General features: G+C 48.2%; 1 protein-coding gene across 1 annotated transcript in view; it reads left to right on the top strand.

Moving 5' to 3' along the window:
- Window positions 1–20,280, top strand: part of Gabbr2 (gamma-aminobutyric acid type B receptor subunit 2) — a 335,072-nt gene that overhangs the window by 103,226 nt on the left and 211,566 nt on the right. Inside the window, exon 2 of the mRNA XM_051187733.1 lies at window positions 13,318–13,455. Within this exon, the coding sequence (XP_051043690.1) occupies window positions 13,318–13,455 (138 nt within the window). The remainder of the gene's footprint in view (window positions 1–13,317; window positions 13,456–20,280) is intronic.

The following is a 20,280-nucleotide window of genomic DNA, read 5'->3' as shown; positions in this document are numbered from 1 at the left end:
GAGTGACAGCTTCGGGGAGAATACAGAAATGCCAGTGGTTCAGTCTTCCGGGTGGACAGCTGACCAGTGGGCTCTGTTCAGGGGCTGTGTGAGCCTCTCCTGTTCTTCTTTAGCAACCAGTGGCATCCAAGATGGTGGCCGTTCCACCTTGACTCAGAAGCAGATGGCCAGTCCATCACCTTGAGGATGGGGTGTGAAAAACTCAAGCTGGCTTCAGTTAATAAGCTCTTGGGACATGGCTACGGAGGCAACTACTGTTATTTCAGGGTGTTCATACCAACAGAGGCAGAATCAGTTTTATAGCAGCAATTCTTTTCAGCCAGCACACCTGGGATACCTGTGTAGGACCAGATCCTTCCTAGATGAAGGGAGGATGAGATGGTTCACTCCAGCACACAATAGGCTCCTCTGATTTGGTCCTTTATCCTAGTGCTGATGTCAGCATCCTGCATCCTGAATGATAGTGGGCGTTTGCCTTTCAAGTCCAGTTCCCCAAATTCTCCTTTGTCTCTCTGTAATGTCTTTTTACTTTCTCTAATGCTTTATCAGATGTGTTCATTTTTTTTTCAAAGTTATATGGCAGGCTGTTAAGAAAGCTTATTGGACCATGTGATCTGATTGGCTGACCACACCCTGTGCTCCAGAGAATCTGTAGGTTTTAAGGTCATGTCTTCTTCATGCCACAGCCAAGTGCAGGCAAGTGAAGCAGTAAGAAATAGAGTTGTTGGGGGGCAGGGGTGTTCCACTGGTGTCAGGGGGTTCTGGAGAGATGCCTGTGGCGGGAGGAGGAGAGTGGGCCAGAACTCCAGGATGAGAAATCCTGAAGATGGGGACTGTAGTACTCCCCTGAGAAAGTCATAGACAGACCAGCAAAGCTCAAACACTGCCCACGGGGCACTCCTGCACTAACCAGACCTGTGGGGTCTATGTTCTGTTTTGTTGTCTACTCCATGGGGAGAGGGGGCTCCCAAAGGAGGATTCTTAAGGCACAGTCCCTGGAGGCGGTCAAGGATGCCGCCCCTCCCTGCATCCATTGATCTTTCTATGACCGCATCCCAGGAGTTTGGGGGCACCTCTTCTTCTAAGTCCTTGAATTCTTCTCACTCACACCTTGGCTCACCCCGGCCGGCATCATGCCTTTGCTCACATTCCATGACTAAACCTCACAGCATGCCAGGGATACAACAGTATCCCTGTGTGCTCAGGATGAAGAGGGTAAGAACACAGACATCATGAAGCCTGAATTCAGGAATGACACCCCTTGGGCGATGGCTGACCTCTCTGACCCTCCGTTTCCTCAACTGTAAGAGTGGTGATACTAATAGGGTGCGATCTGTAGGCCAGTTGTAAGGTTTATAAAGTATTTAGTGTAGCCAGGCACAAATGCATGCCATGTAAAGACTGCCCATGATGTGATTTATTATTGCTCTTTGTTCCAGATGTAACACATCAGTAAACCTTTACTGAGTATCTGTTCCCTTGAGGGTGCATGAGCTCGCTCTTTCCTAGACAGCCCCTGTTCTTTAGTAGATGATCAGAAAGTGTTTGAATGAATTGGTTGCAATGGCAAGTCAATATAATGTGTGCTCTGCTCAGCTGTCCATGGAGCTTTAGCATCTAACTTTTAGCATCACTTAGCAATCAGATGGATGAGGTCCTGTTCCTGGGTTCAGAAAGCCAACTGCAGAAGACCAGGAAGGAGACAGTGTCTAAGAAAGCACCCCGGCTATAGGAAGCATCCCAGGTTAAAATGCCTTTCTTGGGGCTGAACGTAACTCAGTTCATAGAGTGCTTACCCAGCATGCATGGGACACTGAGTTAGATCCTCAGTCGGGCATAAGCCAAGAGTGGTGCTGCATGCCTGTAGTCCTAGCACTGGGGAGGCAGAAGCAGAAGGGTCAGAAATTCCTTAGCTATACAGGTCAAAGCCAGCCCCATGGGCTACAAAAGACCCTGTCTCAACGTGAGGGAAATTTTCCAGTCTGCATAAAAGTCATAGGTGCTTAAAAAAAAAATCCAAGCAAAACAAAATGAAATGAAATCTTACCATAGTTTTAGCATCATATGGCTGCTGTTCTTGACATCTCTCATTGCACATTTTATAAGTAGAGAGAGGGACATAAAGAATTTACAACTTGGGTTTGTTAATAGAGCCCACTAGGCTGGGGTTTCTGCTTCTCTGTTTTGCATGTCAACGAGGAAGAATGTAAAGTAGAAGGAATTGTTCCACATTAAGTGATTTTGCCCTTACTACTGAGAGCATTTGTTTCTAGCTTTGCTTTTATGGAGACATAGAAGATTCTGGAAAGCAGTGAGGTTAGACTCCTGGCTTTTCAACTCCAGCTTTCATTTTTAGATGGCATCGATTAAAGGCAGAAGAGGAAATTAACCAGCTTCCAATTCCATTCCTGTCTCCACCTTCTCAAGTTCACATTTCCGAGTGTCTCCCTTCACGTTAAGTGGGTCCGGCTCTCACCACCACTGCCTTATCCCCGAGGTTAACATTTTCATTTCTCTTTCGATTGACTGGACTTTGTCACGTAGTTTCTCTCTTCCTGGCCACAATGAAGCTGTATGTAGCCCTGACCATGAGTCCTGCGTGATACAGCATAAGGCGGCAGTCTGAGCTACGTTAGCAGAAGTCAATTGCAGGATGCAGGAGGTGATGTTTCATTCAGTTTGGCGATATGGCTGGGAGGGCTCTGAGCAAATCAATAGGGGAAAGACAAACAACCCAATAAAAATCTGGGCAAAGTCACCAGTGTGAAAGAGGAAGCTCAGACCGCCCATAAACACAGGAAAGGATGGCTTTACCCCTCAAGTAATCAGGGACACATGCACTGAAGTGAGACAGCAGATACCCACAGGCGGGCAAAATTGGAAGCTGGCGCGGGTGTAGCTGTGAGGTGTCTCAGCTACTGCTGTGGGGAGTGTCAGTGGCTCACTGAGAGAGTGGGGCATGCCCTGTGAGTCAACTTTTCCATTTCCAGGTTTATGCCATGGAGAACTCTGCATGCTTGCCAGGAACTATGCATGGAAAGTCTAGCTATCCTGACTAAAACAACCAAAGCACTGGGAACAGCTCAAGTGTCATACCTTCAGCTGTGAACTTGACATAACCCAGAGTCACCTGAACCCTCAACTGAGGAATCTTCTAGGTCAGATTGGTATAGAACCAGTCAATGAAGGATTTTCTAATTGTTAATTGATGGAAGAGTGACAAGCCCTCTGTGGGCGGTGTCATCCCATAGCCTAGACAGGTGAGCCCAGGCTATATAAGCAAGCCAGTAAACTGTATTCTCCACAGCCTTTACTTCAAACTCCTGTCTTGGCTTCCTGGGATACTGTTTGTAACTGTTAACCTGTTAGTTAAAATAGATCCTTTCCTCCTCAGATTGCTTTTGGTTAGTGTTTTATCACAGCAACAGAGAAGCACACAGGACACCAAGTATCCTTTGATGGAGGAGTTAACAGAGAGGGTGGTATATTCAGAAGACCTTTGGCCTGCCGCACTGTTACAAAACAAAAAGACCCAAACCGTGTTCTGCAACACATGTTGAGAAAACATAATGTAGGGCCAGAAGGGCCTGCTTCTGGGGTGCACAGAGTGGTGCCACTTACACAGTTAAACTAAACGGTGCGGAGTTGAGGAAAAGTGCATACACAATACTCTAAAGACAAGCAAGGGTAGGAACATGTCAAGTTTAGCCCAAGGGCCCCCTTGAGTGAAGAAGGCTGTATGTAGCAGCTATGCAGGGTATTAGAGGCAGTGTATTCTGTGATTAGGAATTATTTTTACTTTTCTTTTACATGCACATGTGTGTGTATGTGTGTTGAGTACTGGTACACGTATGCCATGGTGCACATGGGAAGCCATTTCTCTCCTCCTACAGTGTGTTTCAGGGATTGAACTCAGGTTGTCAGGCTTGCATATCAAGTGCCATTAGCTGCTAAGTCATATCACTGGCCCAGGAATTTTTATTTAAAACAAAAGTGTTCTGAAATCACATTGCCTATAATTGAATTCTTGTCTTTTATGTGACCTGGAGTCAATGATTTAACCTTTGGGAGTCTCAGCTTCTCTACCTGTGAAATGGGAATGAAACTGACATTAGCAATACTATAAGGCATAAAGTTACCCACAATTCTTAATACTGAGCCTAACACACAGTTAGGGTGCAACACAAGGTATCTGGAGTTCTTTTCAGTTTTGCTTTGCTTTGCTTTGGAGTTTTAGATAGGGTCTTGTTCATGTAACTCAAGTGAAGTGTTGGGATTGCAGGCAGGAACCTTCACACCCACAGCTAGTATTGTTTTCTGTCAAGCAGATGGTGGTATTTGGGAGACCACTGTAGGCTCCACAACTCCCAAACACTTGTGTTTGAAAGCCTGTCCAGGGACTAATCACAGACAGAAGCATCCATATGGGGTGATTAGAGGAGCCAAGGGTGACTTATCCTGAAGGCATCTCTGAGTAACAGAGGCTGAACTGAGGTATCTGGGCACTCTCCTGAGGTGGAGGACCCTGCTTGTTCAATGAGGCTACTGAGCTGGGGTGAACAAAATGTGGCTCCTGAGCCATATCCAGCTGCTGTAGCTTTTAAAAATAAAGTTTTAATGGCTCACAGCCCCCACTCCTCCATGTATTATCTGTGGCTGTTCGTACTACAGTGGTGGAGATGAGCTGCTGCTCAGGCTCACTGAAGACTAAGATGCTCACCATCTGGTCCTTTATGGGACTTTGGGACAGAAATGCAAAAGAAACAGTGTTTTCCAGGCCAAGCTAAGGAAGAACTCTGTCAGAAGGGAACCTGGCCCTGGAGGGACATTAGCAGACACGGGCTGCTCTCAGTGGGGGAGTTGAAGAGGGATCTGTAACCCAAGAGCAGGTTGGACACGTTTGCTTTTAAGGTCTCCTTCCAGTCTGACATTCTGTGGAAACTAATTTCAACTTTCCAATGGGTTGTTATTAATTCTGACATTTTCTTGGCATTTTTTTTAAAGAAAAAAAAAAACATTTTCACTCTCAGCATCATTTTCTTTGAAACTTTCAAGTCAAAGAAATATTTTAATTCTTTAAAAATGAGATTTAAATGAAAATGGAACTCATTCTGGAGCCTTACTTTTTTCATTAAAAAAAAAAGATTTTTGCAGCTGTTGGATCTATTCCCGTCTATAAGGGCTGAATTGTAAGAGCCTGTGTTTGCGGGTGATTTCTCTGAGACAGGTAGGTTCTCACAGGCAAGGAGAAGCTGTGGGCACCCAAACCAGTGCATGGGAATGTGCAGGTGGTGACCATTGGCAGGACTGTGGTCACAGTTCCAGCTGTGCGTGGCAGTGAGTTATGAGTGAGAAGTGGGATTCCTTCCCTGTGCTGGGTAGGTGCTGACCATGCCAGCACTCGGAATGCCCTCTCGAAGTGAACGGAGGACAGTCTAGTGGGGGATTTGCAGGACTCTTCCAGGACTTGGAGGCCCTTTTGAGGGCTCTGAGAGCTACGTACCAAAAGCCACATGACTGAAAAACACCTTGCCATATAACTTCTCAAGTCATTCTTAGGTCTAGTGAATGGCTCACTAAAAGCTGTCAGACAGATGCCATAAGTAGGATATCAGAAGCTTCTAGCACTGCTCTGGCTTCTGCAGGGGCCATCCCTAAGAATGGGTGACAATCAACAGTGCTTTGGGGACCATCTCCAAGTGCAGCCTTTGGGATGGAGGGAGATGTGAGATTCACTTGAAACCGATTTCCACCTGAGCTGGAAGGACAAATCTGAACTGTCTGGGGGAAGTGTCCACAAGGCCTCCCTCTGGAGTTGCTTGGAGAAATTTCCTGTATTTTAGTGAGCTGGCCATGGAGCAAATTGGTACTCAGCAGGTGACCAGTTGGTGAGACTCTCTGGTGTACACTCAGCCACCTCATCCATGAAAGAGTCCCGAGGCCACACAGGGAAGCTCCACTCTGGCAAGGACCTCTGGGATTCTTTCTTTCCTTGGCTTCAAACATCAATTGCTTTTAGTGCGTGAGTTCATGGAGGCTCAGGCCATGTGTAGCACAGACTTGAACGCTGTCTCAAAGTGTAGAGGGAGTTCAGAGCTTATCCCACCCCAAGACGGCTCTGTTGTATGTGGAACAAACATGGGGAGATACTGGCTACAGGGAAAGGAGAGAGACACAGCAGCTTTTAAATCAGTCCAGCTCTGCTGGGCCCAGGCCTCTGCTGAGATGAGGTTGAAGCCCCCAAGCTGATCCAGCTGTAGTCAGCTGGAAAGTCCCGCCATCTTCAGACACTAAATGTCAGCTAAGAAGATTCAGAATCAGAAATTAGGATTAGGGAGAGTAGCATTAAAGTAGAACAGATAGCCAAACCTGGTGTCATGAGCCTGTAATTTCTGTGTGTGGAAGGATCGAGGTAATTGCCAGCCTGGAACCCATATGAGATTCCATGCCAGACTGTACCATGTAGTGAGACTCTTACTCAAAAAAGGGAAAACAGGGCCAACAAGATGGCTGGGTGGGTAAAGGTGCTTGCCACCAAGCTGGAAAAGCTGAGTTCAATTCCCACATAAAGATGGAAGAACAGAACTGACTCTATAAGTCGTCCTCTGGCCTCCAAATATGTGCCATGGCATGCTAAATCCCTCCACCCCCCCACAAAAAAAAACTGAAGAAAAAAAGAGGGCTGAGGGAGTATCTCTGTTGGGAAAGTACCTGCTATGCAAGTCTGAGGACCTGAGTTCAAATCCCAGCACCAACACATAAAAGTCTGGCATAGTGGCATGTGTCTGCAACAGTAGTACTGGGGGAGGGAGGGCTGGGCAGAGACAGCTGGATCTCTGGGTCTCTGGGGCTCACTGACCAGCCAGCCTAGCTCATTGTTAGCTCCAGTTTTAATGAGAGGCTCTATCTAAAAAATAAAATAAATTTAGATAACATCCTAGTTATTTTCCAATTTCTGTGATAAACAGCATGATCAAAAACAGCCTGAGGAGAAAGGGGTTAATCTGTCGTACAGGTTACAGTCCAGCATCCATAGAAACCAAGGCAGGAACTCAAGGCAGGAACCTGGAGGCAAGAACTGAAGCAGCCTTCAGGGGGACACTGCTTACTGGCTTGCTCTCAGGCATACAGCCATCTACGCTCCTCATACAACTCAGGTCCTGAGCATACAGCTCAGGGTTGGCGATGCTCACAGCGAGCTAGGTTCTCCTCATCAAAAGTGGTCAGGAAAATGCCCCTGCAGACATGCCTACAAGCCAATCTGATTCAGGCAGTTCCTCAATCCAGCTACCTTTCCACAGCCGTCTCTAGTTTATGTCAAGTTGACAGACACTAACCAGCACAGAGAGAGATAGAACATCTGACCTACACACAGGGACGCAAGTGCTTGCACACACACACAAACACGCAACACAGGCACACACATGAACGCACACATACACATAAATGCATGTATTCAAACTATGCCACACTACACACTTGGAGTGTGGAGAGAAAGGTACAAGGAAAGGAAAGATTCCTTTGGGTGGCTTTTAGCAATGTCAGGGGAGGAAGAGGTCAGTAGGTGAGTTCTGCCTTAGGCAGGAGCTCTGACACAGAGGAGATCCTGGCTTACAGCCCTGTCTGAGGGAAATGGTCTTTCCAGAACACTTAGCTTTAACCTTCTCTTTACTTGCTGAGCTCACTAATTATTAGAAAGCAGGAACCCAGAAATCCCCTCCTATCCCTGGGAGGATGGAAAAGAGAGCTTCCTCTTTGTTCCTCATCTTCCCCTGCAACAGGAGCAGTGCTAGGTGGCTGGGATAGATTGTGTCACCTAGATTCATCACAAAGAAGTGGACTAGGGGACAAAAGGCTGAGTAGGGCACAGGAATCTTTATTTTTCCGTATCAGCACATTTGAAACAAGACCTCCCACTGCCTGTCGCTTTATAGAGGAAACGACTTTGGCACCGTATAGACCAGCAAGGACCCGGCTGTACACATGGAGGCTAGTTCTTTAAGTGGAGGGCAACTCTCTACGGCAGTCCTGCTTTCCTCATTCCACCTGAGGACGTCGGCTTCTTGTCTTGCTGTAGCAGATCACCAGGACCATGGTGGTCTACACCTCGAGCATCTGACACCTCAGATCTGTGGCGGGCCTGCAGGCACGGTACAACGCCATGGAGCCCTGTGCTCAGGGCATCCTACGGCATCACCAGGCTGAGTCTTTACTTGTATGTATTTATTTATTTTGGTTGTACTAGGAGTTGGACTCGGGTCTTACACATTCTAGGGAAACACTCTATGCTTGGACTGGATCCTCAGTTTAAAATTTTTGTTTGGCTACTTTGAAACAGGCTAAGTTGCCCAAACAGGCTATGAACTTGTGGTCTTTCTGCTTCCACTTCCTTGGTGACTGTGACTCCAGACAGGGGCCACGCCCAGGGCTGGATCCCTGTCCAAAGACATGACTGCAGAAGGTATGCTTCTATGCTGGTTTGGGTTTCTGTCAGAGTCTAGTATCTTTAAAAATGTTTTCTTTTCCTTAATTTTATGTGTATGTGTGAATTCTTATGTGTATGTATGTATGCGCACTGTGTACATGCCTTGTGTTCATGGAGACCAGAAGAGGGCATTGTGAGCCACCCAATGTAGTGCTGGGAACTGAACCTGGGTCCTCTGCAAGAACAGCCATACTCTTCTTTATTTAAATTGGAAACAATCTTGTTTTATCTATCAATCCCAGTTCCCTTTCTCTCCCATCCTCCATGGCTCCCACCCCCATCCCATCCCTCTTCTGCTCTGTAAGAGTGAGGCCTTCTATGGGGGAATCATCAAAGTCTGTCACATCATTTGAAGTAGGACCTAGGTTCTCCCCTGTGTATCTAGGCTGAGAGAGTATCCCCCGATGGGTAATGGGCTCCCAATATCCATTCATACACTAGGTATAAATGCTGTTCCAGGCCTCCTAACTGGCACCCACATTCAGGGGCCCTGGTTCAGTCCTATGCTGGTTTCTGAGATGTCAGACTGGGGTCCATGAGCTCCCCCTTTTTCAGGTCAGCTGTTTCTGTGGGTTTCTCCAGCCTGGTCATGACACCTTTGCTCACCACTTCTCCCTCTCTGCAACTGGATTCCAGGAGTTCAGCTCAGTGTTCAGCTGAGGGTGTCTGCTTCTGTTTCTACCAGTTACTGGATGAAGGCTCTAGGGTGGCATATAAGGTAGTCATCAACCTCATTACAGGGGAAGGGTACTTATGGTAGCCTCTCCACTATTGCTCAGATTCTTAGTTGGTTCATCCTTGTATATCTCTGGACATTTCCCTAGTGGTCAGTTTCTTTTTAAATTTATAATGGCTCCCTCTATTAAGGTATCTCTTTTCTTACTCTCCTCTATTCTTCCCCCAACTCAGTCTTCCTGCTCCCTCATGTCCTCCTCTCTCTCCTCTTTTCCCCTTCTCTTTGTCCTAACTCACCCCCCACCCATGCTCCCAATTTGCTCAGGAGACCTTGTTCCTTTCCCCTTCTCTGGGGGACCATATATGTCTTCCTTAGAGTCCTCTTTTTTTCCTAGCTTCTCTGGAGTTGTGGATTGTAGGCTGGTAATCCTTTGCTCTCTGTCTAATATCCATATATGAGTGAATACATACCATGTTTGGCTTTTTGTGACTGGGTTACCTCACTCAGGCTGGTTTCTTCTAATTCCATCCATTTGCCTGCAAATTTCAAGATCCCATTGTTTCCCCCCTCCTTTCCCCACTGAGTAGTATTCCATTGTGAAAATTTTCTTTATCCATTCTTCAGTTGAGGGGCATCTAGGTTGTTTGCAGGTTCTGGCTATTACAAACGACGCTGCTATAAACATAGTTGAACAGATGTCTTTGCTGTTTGAATGTACATCCTTTGGGTATATACCTCAGAGTGGAATAATGTGGCAAGCATCTCTCCAGCTCCAGAACTGGGGTTCTTGCCATTGCAGGGCTGAGCCCTCTTCTCCTTAAACCACAATGACTAACAAGTCCCTGCCATGCTTCAAATCTCTAATTTCCCTGTTGCTCCCAGCCAAAGGTCTCTGCTGTTAAAGGCTTGTGGGACTATGGTAAGCTCACATGGAACTTAATTTAAGGTCAGCTAATTAGTACCTCAATTACATGGGCAAAATCCCTTTTGCCAGGAAATTACATTCCTGGGAATAACTCTCTGGAGTGAAGGCCTTTTGGAGCCAAAACCTTATCTGCCATTCCTAGTCTGGTGAAAATTGGGTCAGGCAAACATTTAGTAACCTTGGGAGAGTCTTCCAGCTGCAATAAGGGCTTGTCAGATATGCTGAGATTTGTGAGTTGGCCAAGCCAGGAGCTGTGTGTTTAGGAGCAGCCAGCCCTGTTGCTAATACAGCATCTTGGGCAGATGGGTGACGCTGCTAAGCAAACAAGTATGAAAAGGCTCATTGTCCTTAATATTGTTTTCGCGCAACTCTGACTATAGATCTTGTGGCTCCGCATCGTGATTGTCATTAGATGAGAAAACAAGAAAATTCCTTTCAGATATGTATTCAAACTAGAAATGGCTCAGAAAATCAGGGCAGATAAATGAACCCTGAGCTGCTGTGTCTATGCACTTCTGCTCTGTGGAGGGCGAGGCACCCTCAGCTGTGGAGTAGAGTTGGGTAATTAGCTCAGGACCCCAAGAAATATGAAGGGGGAGATTTCTTCTCTGTCACTGCATAACTTCTTCCCTTTCTCCTCTCCCGCCCCTCTTTTTTCTTTACTGCCCCCCCCAGTCCAAACTCCCCAGTGGGGCAGTAAGGACCCTCCTTCCTCTTCTCTAGGCCTCGGGTCCTCTTCAGTCATCCTGGGGGGGGGTATGTGTGGGGCTGGTTATTTCTCTCTTTCCTGATTCCTTGACTGTGTTTCTTCTGACCTTGCACCATATGCCTTCTCTGAGAGCATCCCTTTGGCTCTCCGTGATCCTGTGAGTTGATCTGCCTCTAAGTACTGTCCTACACAAGATGTCCTATGGTGCCCTGACTCATAGCCTCTGGGGTCTGAGGCCAGAGCTTCTGTGTGGCACTATCCTGTATGCAAACACCTGTTCTACCCCTATGATGGTCACTTACAGGGACTATGTGGATATGTGGAAAGAAAGACAGTGGACAAACAGAGGGAGACTGTGGGTGTGGAATCCAGACTGGAGCCATAAGCTGACCACAGTGAAGCAAAGGGCAAGTCCATGCCCTCCAGTTAACATCCAGACAGACAAACAAAATATAGGATGATTATTAGAGGCTAATCTTTGATACAGCAGCATGATATCATCCAAAAGTTCACACTACAGAACTATCCCTCCCCCCAAAAAAAATCACAAAGCAATCTTATAATGCTTTAAGTAATCCTATGATTTGATGTTGGACTTGATTCATAGATATCATGGACTGTGTGGGGCCTCACAGTCACCAGCTGGTCATACCTGTTTAGACAGTGATGGGGACTGGGTACCATTGGTAAGGAGGTCTAGTTGATGAGAGGTGAGTTGGAACTGTGTTTATGGCAAAGGAAGCAGCAAATGTAATAACCTAGAGGCCAGAAAGGAATGCTTTTGATTTTCTTTTGTTTGTTTGTTTTTCTTTTTAAGACAGGGTTTCTCTGTGTAGCCCTGGCTGTCCTGGAACTCCCTCGGTAGAGCAGGCTGGCCTCGAACTCCCCAGAGATCCACCTGCCTCTGCCTCCCAAGTGCTGAGATTAAACATGTGTGTGCACGGCCACCACTCTGTGAGATGCTTTTGGTTTTAGGGATTTAAAGGAGACTGGAAGGCCCGAGTTGATGAGCAGTGGGGAGAGAGGAGAGGGGTAGGTAGACACCCTGAGAAGCAGGGCCCTGGCTGAGAAGAGAATTGCCCTTATCCCAGCCTTGTGGCTCTCTCTCTACTGCCCTGCTGGGGTCATCTGACTGCAGGGGTTGCTGCCTGCCAGTTGACTGGGGTCCACATCTTTAGAGATTTCAACAGCCAGCACCATGCACTAGTTTTCAAAGGTTTTCTTGTCTTGAGACAATAAATGCTTTCATATTGTCACAGCACTCAGTCTCCAGACCTATGCTATATCCCATACTCAAGCCCTCAACCTACTGAGTGGTGATTCCCCACTCCCCCGCTCTGTCTGCCCCCTGCCCCCCTACAAACACAATTGTAGTTTCTGCTTCCATGAATTTGTCCACTCAAGGTACTTCACATGAGTGGAATCATTCAGTAACCGGCCTGTCAGAAATGAAGGTATTTTAAAGAGACTCTTTTGTTCTTCAATCTGACTATCAGACTGTTGAAATAATGGACCCCAAAGTAATGGGACTCCCCCAGGAATCTCATGCTGGGAGGAGAAAGAGGCTGAGAGCTTGCTGGCAGCTAGAGGAGCTTGTCTCAGAAAAGAGACTTCACAGTCCCAGCAACTTGTTAGACCACCTTGCAAGGTGAGATGGGAGCCCAGACAAGTATGGACCAGACTGCTGAGATGTGTACATCCCCAGCCTCCTATGTAACCTTTAATCTAACTTCAGGACTCTGAGGATAAACTAGAGGGATCACCGACTCTCTTTCTCCTACTTTCCAGTGTGGCCATATCAAATAAGTCTTCTTTTCCTGCTTTTTACTATTAATTTGGCTGTATCGTGTATCAGAATTTCTTCCTTCTTTAAGGCTGAATAATATTTCACTGTATGTGCATACTGTAGTTTGCTTGTTCCTTCATCTGTTGGTGGACTTGGAGACGTTTCTGCCTTTGGGCTGTTGTATGACTGCCTGGTCCTGCTCTGAACATGGGGTACAGATATCTTTGAGTCCTTCCTCTCAGTTCTTTAGGGTCCGCATGTAGAAGTAGAGTTATTGTACCATATGGTAATTCTTCATTGACTTTTTGGGGTAGACATACTGTTTTCTTCAGTGTAACTGTTTCCTATCATCACTGCTAGTGTACAGAGCTTGCAGTTTCTTCACATCCTGTCAACACTTATCCTCTGTTGTTTTCACAATAGCCAGAGTGTGGCCTCGTCTTTTAAAATGTAATTGACTATGAGAAGGCGGTTGAGGAGGGGGTGGCTTTCCTCTGTGTGTGTAAAGAAGATGGCTGAGACCTGGGTTTTGAGGGTGCTTAAAGAGGATCTGGGGTGTGGTAACCAAAACTTTCCTAAGCTCAGGGCTCGGGGCTGGGTGGAACAGTCCACCTGGGCAAACTGAGGCCGAAGGGTTTCCTTTGATGGCAGGTTGACTGTCCGACCCTGCTATGGGACTCTTGGCTCGGGAGAACCCATGTCTAATTTGGGCCTTGCTCTCTTTGTTTCTTCCTAGTGTGACAATGCAAAGGGATTGAAAGCCTTCTATGATGCAATAAAGTATGGGCCGAACCATTTGATGGTGTTTGGAGGTGTCTGTCCATCTGTTACATCTATCATCGCTGAGTCCCTCCAAGGCTGGAATCTGGTGCAGGTAAGGGTAGAGCCCCCCACCCCACCCACAGTGGAATTGTCTTTGTGGGCTGCAACTACTTAGAGGAAACGTTGTTCCTAAGCTGCAGGCCACCCCATTGCCCTCACTCTTGGCCTGACCCCTGGCCTGTCTGTCCACAGAACGTACTAAGGTCCTTAAACTGTGTGTGCTATCTTGTGTGTCCAGAGACGCAATGTGTGCTGCTGACTCCCTAGCCTGACTTTCAGGCCCATGAAGTTCTATCAATTTCCTGTGCAGATGATACTCTCTCTGCCTTGATACCTACTCCACAGTGGCGATCTCAGATGGCGCCATGCCTCAGGTAGCACCTACCCCTCAGGTAGTACCACCTTCAGATAGCACAGCCCCCAGACAGCACTCCCCCCCCCCGGCCAGCACCACCTTCAACTATCCCCCAGATAGCAACAGCCCCACATGAACCGGGGCTGCCTCTGAGCCCCATCCACTGCACCATGTGTCAGATGGCCCCTGACCTTTCCTAAATGATCTTCCTTCCCCACTGAAGTTCTCTCCTGACTGCCCTTTTCTTCATTAAGCCATTCCTAGGCTCTTGGTCAGATATTGGCTTTTTACCATAGCTGACTTTTACACCATTCAATATTTATTTCGGGGGAGTATAGCTGGTTGTAGATGAGGCTTAACAGTGAGAACTATTACTTGGAATGGGAAAGAAAAGTATAGAAAGATATGACAATGCAGATGAGTGGTGGTGACCCATGTATATTCCATCCATCCATCCATCATCTATTTACCCATCTATCCATCCATCCATCATCTATTTACCCCTCCATCCATCATCTATTCAGCTACCCAGCTACCCATCTATTCAGCTACCCATTCATCTACCTCTCCACCTATCATCTACCTTCATTCCTTCCAACCAACCAACACATATTTGGGGCAACTTCCTTTCCACCTGGAATTTTGGCACTGGGGAATGTAGAATTGAGGGGTAGAAATGGTCCCTATCACATGAGGGTTTGCATATTAGGAAGAGGTCAGGCAATAAACAAGGAAGTAACAGTAATCCTAAGGATTGTCCCTGCAGACTGCCTTACACCAAACACTGTTCTGAGCCCTAATGTGTATTAATTCAGCCTTTATTACTGGTCTATTTCCATCCCCATTTTATATATAAGAAAACTGAAGCACACAGGGGCTATGGAGCTTGCCTAAGGGTTCACAGCTAATGAGTAGTAAGACCAAATTTAAATTCTACTAGTCTGGACCTCCCAATGAGATTGTTGTAAGAAGGCAGAGCTGTGCTCAAAATAAGTGGGGGGTGGGGTTAAATAATTACTATGAAGGCACTCAGCATAGGCCTCTAAGAGACAATAACACTGGATCTGAGATTTGAAAGGTAGGAAAGGGATGTTGGGTGAAGTGTATCTCTGCCCATGAGTGGGATGACGAATTCAGACAGTCAGCCAATAATGAGGAAGAGTCTACATGTTTGGGAACAGAAGTCAGGGCTCAGGGCCTGCAGGGCTGAGGCTGAGCAGTCAGGATTGTGACAGGGCACCAACAGGAACCTTCCCTGAGTCCAGGCAGGTCTGCAACTGTGGGCATTATAGACAAACTCCAAGCTTTTGAGAGAGGAGATGAGGTATAAGTCATGGCAGAGGCATGGTGCAGGACTGGTGGTCCACTGAGCCTAGACACATGAGTTTTCCTAGCAGACGGCACAGCGTTGCTGCCAAAGCAGGAGAGGGTGACAGACAGATGGCGATACAGAGGACATCACTGCTGGGGGGATGCAATATCAGGAGGTGGGAACGTGGGTACCACGATCATTGGGCAGCAATGATCCTTCATGCACGGGCTGTGGGCCTATTCAACAGGAGAGGTGTCTCCAGCTGTTGCAAGACCTTGGCCCAGTTACTTGCTTTCTCTGGACTTGGTTCTTGATTGCAGGGGGCTCCATAAACATGGAGCCAAGAGCAGATGACAGATAGGCTGAAGAACCCAAAGCCTCCACGGAGACCATGGTCAGTGTGGCCTTGGCTATAGGGCCGCATTGGGCATGTAAGCCTGCCAGTTCTGTGTCCCCGTCCCACTACAGATTTGCTGCACAATGTGACCAGCTTCTTGGATGACACTCAAGAGCAGTCCACCACTTCCCTACAGGTGATCTTTCCAGGTGCCAGGGCCAGATAAAGGGCTCTGGTGGGATGCAAAGGTGACAGGACCCAGATGCCTGGGAACTGGGCTGTCCTAAGATCTGGGTGCTTCGGTGATTTGAACGGTAGACTAAGCCCAGGGGAGCCATTCTGCTTCCGACTTCCAGAGTCTGAGTGTGGGAAGGAAAACAGATCTTGATCCTGGAGGGAGTGGCCTGGCATCCTGGAAACCTCCCTCCCTCCTTCACTCACAGGAACTGTACACCCGTTTGTTAGGATCCCATCTCTGGTTCTCCCAAGCTGCCTCTGCCCCTCTCTGGAGGCTGAGCTCACCCACAAAGGGTGGGTGTGCCTACAGCTGCTGGAGGAGTCGAATGCCTTGACTTATTTCAGAACTGGCTCTGGGATGTGGGCTGTGTCAGGAGCCCTGACAGTCCCTTGAGAGTGTGGGGCACTTGCTGGACATAGGCCCACCGGGAATGAGAATAAGCCATTTCTATGTCTTAGGCACACCACCGGGGTGAAGACTCACACTGGTGCTGAAACAGGTTAATTTTAACGTTTGCCTTTCACTGCCTTTCCTGGTTCAGGCCTGTTGTGAGGGAGGCTCATCCTGTGTTGTCCTGATCTGAGTCACTCAGTCAGTGGAAGCCTAAATTCCCACACCCCAGCATGAGGACCAGGGAAAGGTAACTTTCCTCTTCCATCCTAGGCAGATCCTGGGCATGATACAGGGCTCTAATCTGGGCATCACAAAGGGAGAGGCCAACTAGGGTACAAGCAGGAAGGAGCTGGCTGGACATCAGAGAAGGGAGCATGCTGGGACTGCAGAGGAGGCTAGGGTTTGGTCTCTGACGTTGCATGGCTATCTGGGAGAGTGCCTGGTGATCTGTGGTACAGGTGTGAGAGGAGGCATAGTGGAAGAGAGAGGGGATTCCTTCCCTGGGAGAGGTGAACATCTATTCCTCCTATAGTTCTGATGACAAACCAGAGTATGGTTCCACTGCAGCTCACCCCAGAGAACCAATGAGTTTATTGGACTCGTTTACATAGCATGTGTGAGAGGGACTACTGACCCCAAAGCAGCCTCATTGTAAGGTCTTCACTCTGCGTGGATGACGGCTTCCTTGCAGCCACACAGACGGAAGCTTCTTCATCTTCTCATGTTCTCTAACTCATATATGATAGCACCAGCCCTAGGCCATGAGGCCACACAACAGGGCAGAACTGCATATAGCCAGCTCTGAGGAGGGGCTGGATACTCAGGTGAGGCTCTGATGATTCCCCTGACCCCTCCTCCAAGGAGTGAGTGTCAGCAGTCCTCGTGCCCAGTCACGCTGGTCCCTTGCTAAGCAGGCAGCAGTTGTGCTTCGAGAACATCAAGAATAGCGCTGTACCACACCCTAGCTGCAGAAGGTGCCCTGAGCATTGCAGTGTCAGCTAGGTCTGCCCTGGAAAGACTGAACATGGATCAGACTGACAGCTTGCAGGCCCTATGAGGGGCGGGTGGTATGCTTGAGTCGAGGGAGGGAGAAACTCTGGGGCTCCACTCTGCATAGGAACAGATAGTTCCTCAACACCTTCAATGACCCACTGCTCAGCCTGGGCCAGCACAGTGCCAGCAGCTCAGGTAACGGCCGTGCACTCTGCTCCTGGAGACTTCGTGACCCGGTGTTCACTAGAACCACTCACATCTAAGGACCCTTAGTAAACCTGCTGCACTGGTGTTGGAAGGAGGACATAGGGCACTCCTGAAAGACTGCAGCTGGGACACACAGGCCTGTGTCACTGAGGCAAAGCCCCACTGTGTGTGTGTGGTAAGGACATGTCCCCAGCCTACCTTCCGCTTCTGTGTGCTGCTGGCCTCAGGACATGCTGCTCCCTTGGCCTCTGGGCTCCTTTAACCTACAGGAGTCAGTTCATCCTTCATGGTATATCTTAGAAGCCCTTCCTCTGGGAAGCACACACACACGCACGCACGCACGCACACACACACACGCACGCACGCACACACGCACCCACGCACGCACTGTGTTCTCTTCTTAGGCATTCACTGCTCTTCCAGAGGTCAGAGCCTTTCACTCCTAAACTCCACACCTATGCTCTGCAATGCTCATCCCTTCAGATCAGAAGGCAGGTTACCCAAGCCTGCCAGCCCTCAGATGACTCAAGAACTTTCAGCCGTAGCACTCGTCAAACAGATGCAAAAGACCTGAGGTGGGTTTTGCTCTGCCACAGCCATCTCCATCTCCCAACCCACTTTTCTTGTCACATGAGTCACCTGAACAGACCCTCAGAGCTCATCCTCAGGAAGCTGAAGGTGGACTGCACAGGATCCTACCTCCAACTCTGGTGACAATGACCCCCCAGCACCCTCCATCCCCCCCACACCTGCCCAGTCCCCTCCCCCCCAACACACATACACCAGCCGTGCCTGTCCTTCTGAAGCTTGGACTGGGGACGGAGATTTCATTGCATGACCAAGATATGGAGGCAAAGGTAGTCTCAGAGCAGGACAGACCTGCCCCCTTCTCAGGAGCAGGCCAAGGGCTGCTTCAGCTTGCAAGCTACCACTGCAGAGAAGATGAAAATCAGGTCGGGTTCCTATCAGCCTAAAGGGCAGCTCATGAGAACTGCAAACACCAGATCCCTGTGAACTGCATCCCATGGAGGAGCTTGTCCTTTAAAAGGCTCCGTGGTAGATTATTAACTGTTAGATGCCTTTCTCTGGTCGCCCCCAAGGTGATCCTGAAGCCCACCCTGCCTCCTGGCCACACACCATGGAGCTTCTTGAGCAGAAAAGATCTGGCTCCCATAGGAGCTATCTCCTTAGATAAGCTCCTGCGAGCCGGGTGTTGGTGGTGCAGGCCTTTAATTCCAGCATTTGGAGGCAGAAGCAGATGGATCTCTATGAATTCAAGGCTAGCCTGGTCTACAAAGCCAGTTACAGGATAGGCTCCAAAGCAATACAGAGAACCCCTGTCTCAAAAAAAAAAAAAAAAAAAAAAAAAAAATGGAGTAGGCAGATTTTTGCAGACCCATTGCTTGGTTTTGACGAGGAAAAAAAAAAAAAAAAACTTAAATCCAGCCCTTTGCTGTTTGCCAAATATCTCTCTGAAATGCCTGTCAGTCAATACCATTTGCTTCCTAGGAACAGGAATTTTGTGATTTGATTTGATGTTCTCGCATGATTATTTTATTAAACTGTAGGTTGCCTGAGAAATCAAATACTTCCTACTGAGCTGTGGGTTGTAGAATTTGAGGTGGGTTCATAGGATGGCAGGGCAGGGAGGTGCTTAGCTGCCATTGGATTTGTAGGCAGGGCGTGGCCTCACCCATCTTGTCCCTGTTAGAGTGCCACCCCTTGGCTCACTGACATTTGCTGAGAACTTTGTCTTATCTCTCAGACTCCCTTTTCTGTAAAATGGGAATTGCAAGCCTGACTTGAGTTTCCTGCAGGTGTAGTAAGAGTGAATGAGGACTTCTCTCTCTTTGCTAAGTGAAAGAATTTTTGTGAATGATGAAACAGGAGCTGCTCTCCTGATGACCGAGGCACCTCCAGTTTGGAGCCGACATCTGATGGCAGCTGTTGGGAGTTTTGAAATCGCTCTCTACTTGCTCTGCATGGGCCGCAAAGCTTGTTTTCCTTGGTCTTGCAGACCTCTGGAGCAAAAGGGTTGAGGGTGGGTGGGGATTCTGCAGCTACACATTCAAAGGTCACACTTCTGGTTCTCCACCCCCAGGAGCCACATCCTGCCACAGCCCGACCCATATGGCTGCCATGCCCTTGCCACAGAGGGCGCAGAGGGTGGGAAAGCATTGGGGTGGCAGTGTGATTAGGCATCGGAGTGTCATTCCTGCTGTGGCTGCTGCTGTCTAAGAAACAGAACAGAAGCCAATGATCCAGGGCGGCTGGAGCCTTTCTCGGCCCTGGTCTCCAGAGGGGCCATTTAGAACATTAATAATCTATGAAATGCTTCTACCTTCTGGAGTCATCAAAAGCAAAGGAAGGGAGGGAACAAATGAGCGATATTAATATTAGACGCATGCTCTGTGGGCCAAGCAGAGGAAAGTGTGGGAGAGAACCCAGGAATGTGAGGACTTTAGAAAGTCGTTACTGGCCATGTCATAGGATGCCAGGTTCAATAAAGACCTGGCTGGACAGAACACCATGCACGGGGCAAGGAAAAGGCTGGCAACTTTGGGCTTGAATGCTTTTGATAGGCGGGAGGAGGAGTCCTCAGTGAATTTTTATGGTAAAAAAAAATAGGGGAGCTGTCTCCAGGCAGGACCAATCCCTGGGTTGCTGTGAACAAGGGCTGAGGAACTTCAAGACCGAGAGGTGAAGGGCACAGCTCTGCGTGGGGCCTGCCCCTCCTACTCATCTGCCCTTTAACTTGGGCTACTCAGAACATCTTGGCCCTGCTCAGCTGCCCACTCAGGCAGTGCTGCCTGCCTGTCAGACCTTCCCTCTCCCTTTCCTTGTAAGACCTGTCTTTAAATTGGATTCCTTCCGTGGAACCTTTCCTGATTCTCTGGTTGCTGGTAAGTTACCAGGTTCCTCCCATCTTTCAGCTTTAGTGTATCCTCTCTGCCCTCCCCACAGTCCTAGCTACACAGGTGAGTGTCGTCACAGTCCCCACTTCTGTATCCCCCATGGTACCATGGCACCCCACAGACATGA

This window comes from Phodopus roborovskii, unplaced genomic scaffold (assembly GCF_943737965.1).
Source record: "Phodopus roborovskii unplaced genomic scaffold, PHOROB, whole genome shotgun sequence".
Taxonomy (NCBI): domain Eukaryota; kingdom Metazoa; phylum Chordata; class Mammalia; order Rodentia; family Cricetidae; genus Phodopus; species Phodopus roborovskii.
The sequence above is the reverse complement of the archived record's forward strand: the minus strand, read 5'-3'. Positions and strand labels throughout refer to the sequence as shown.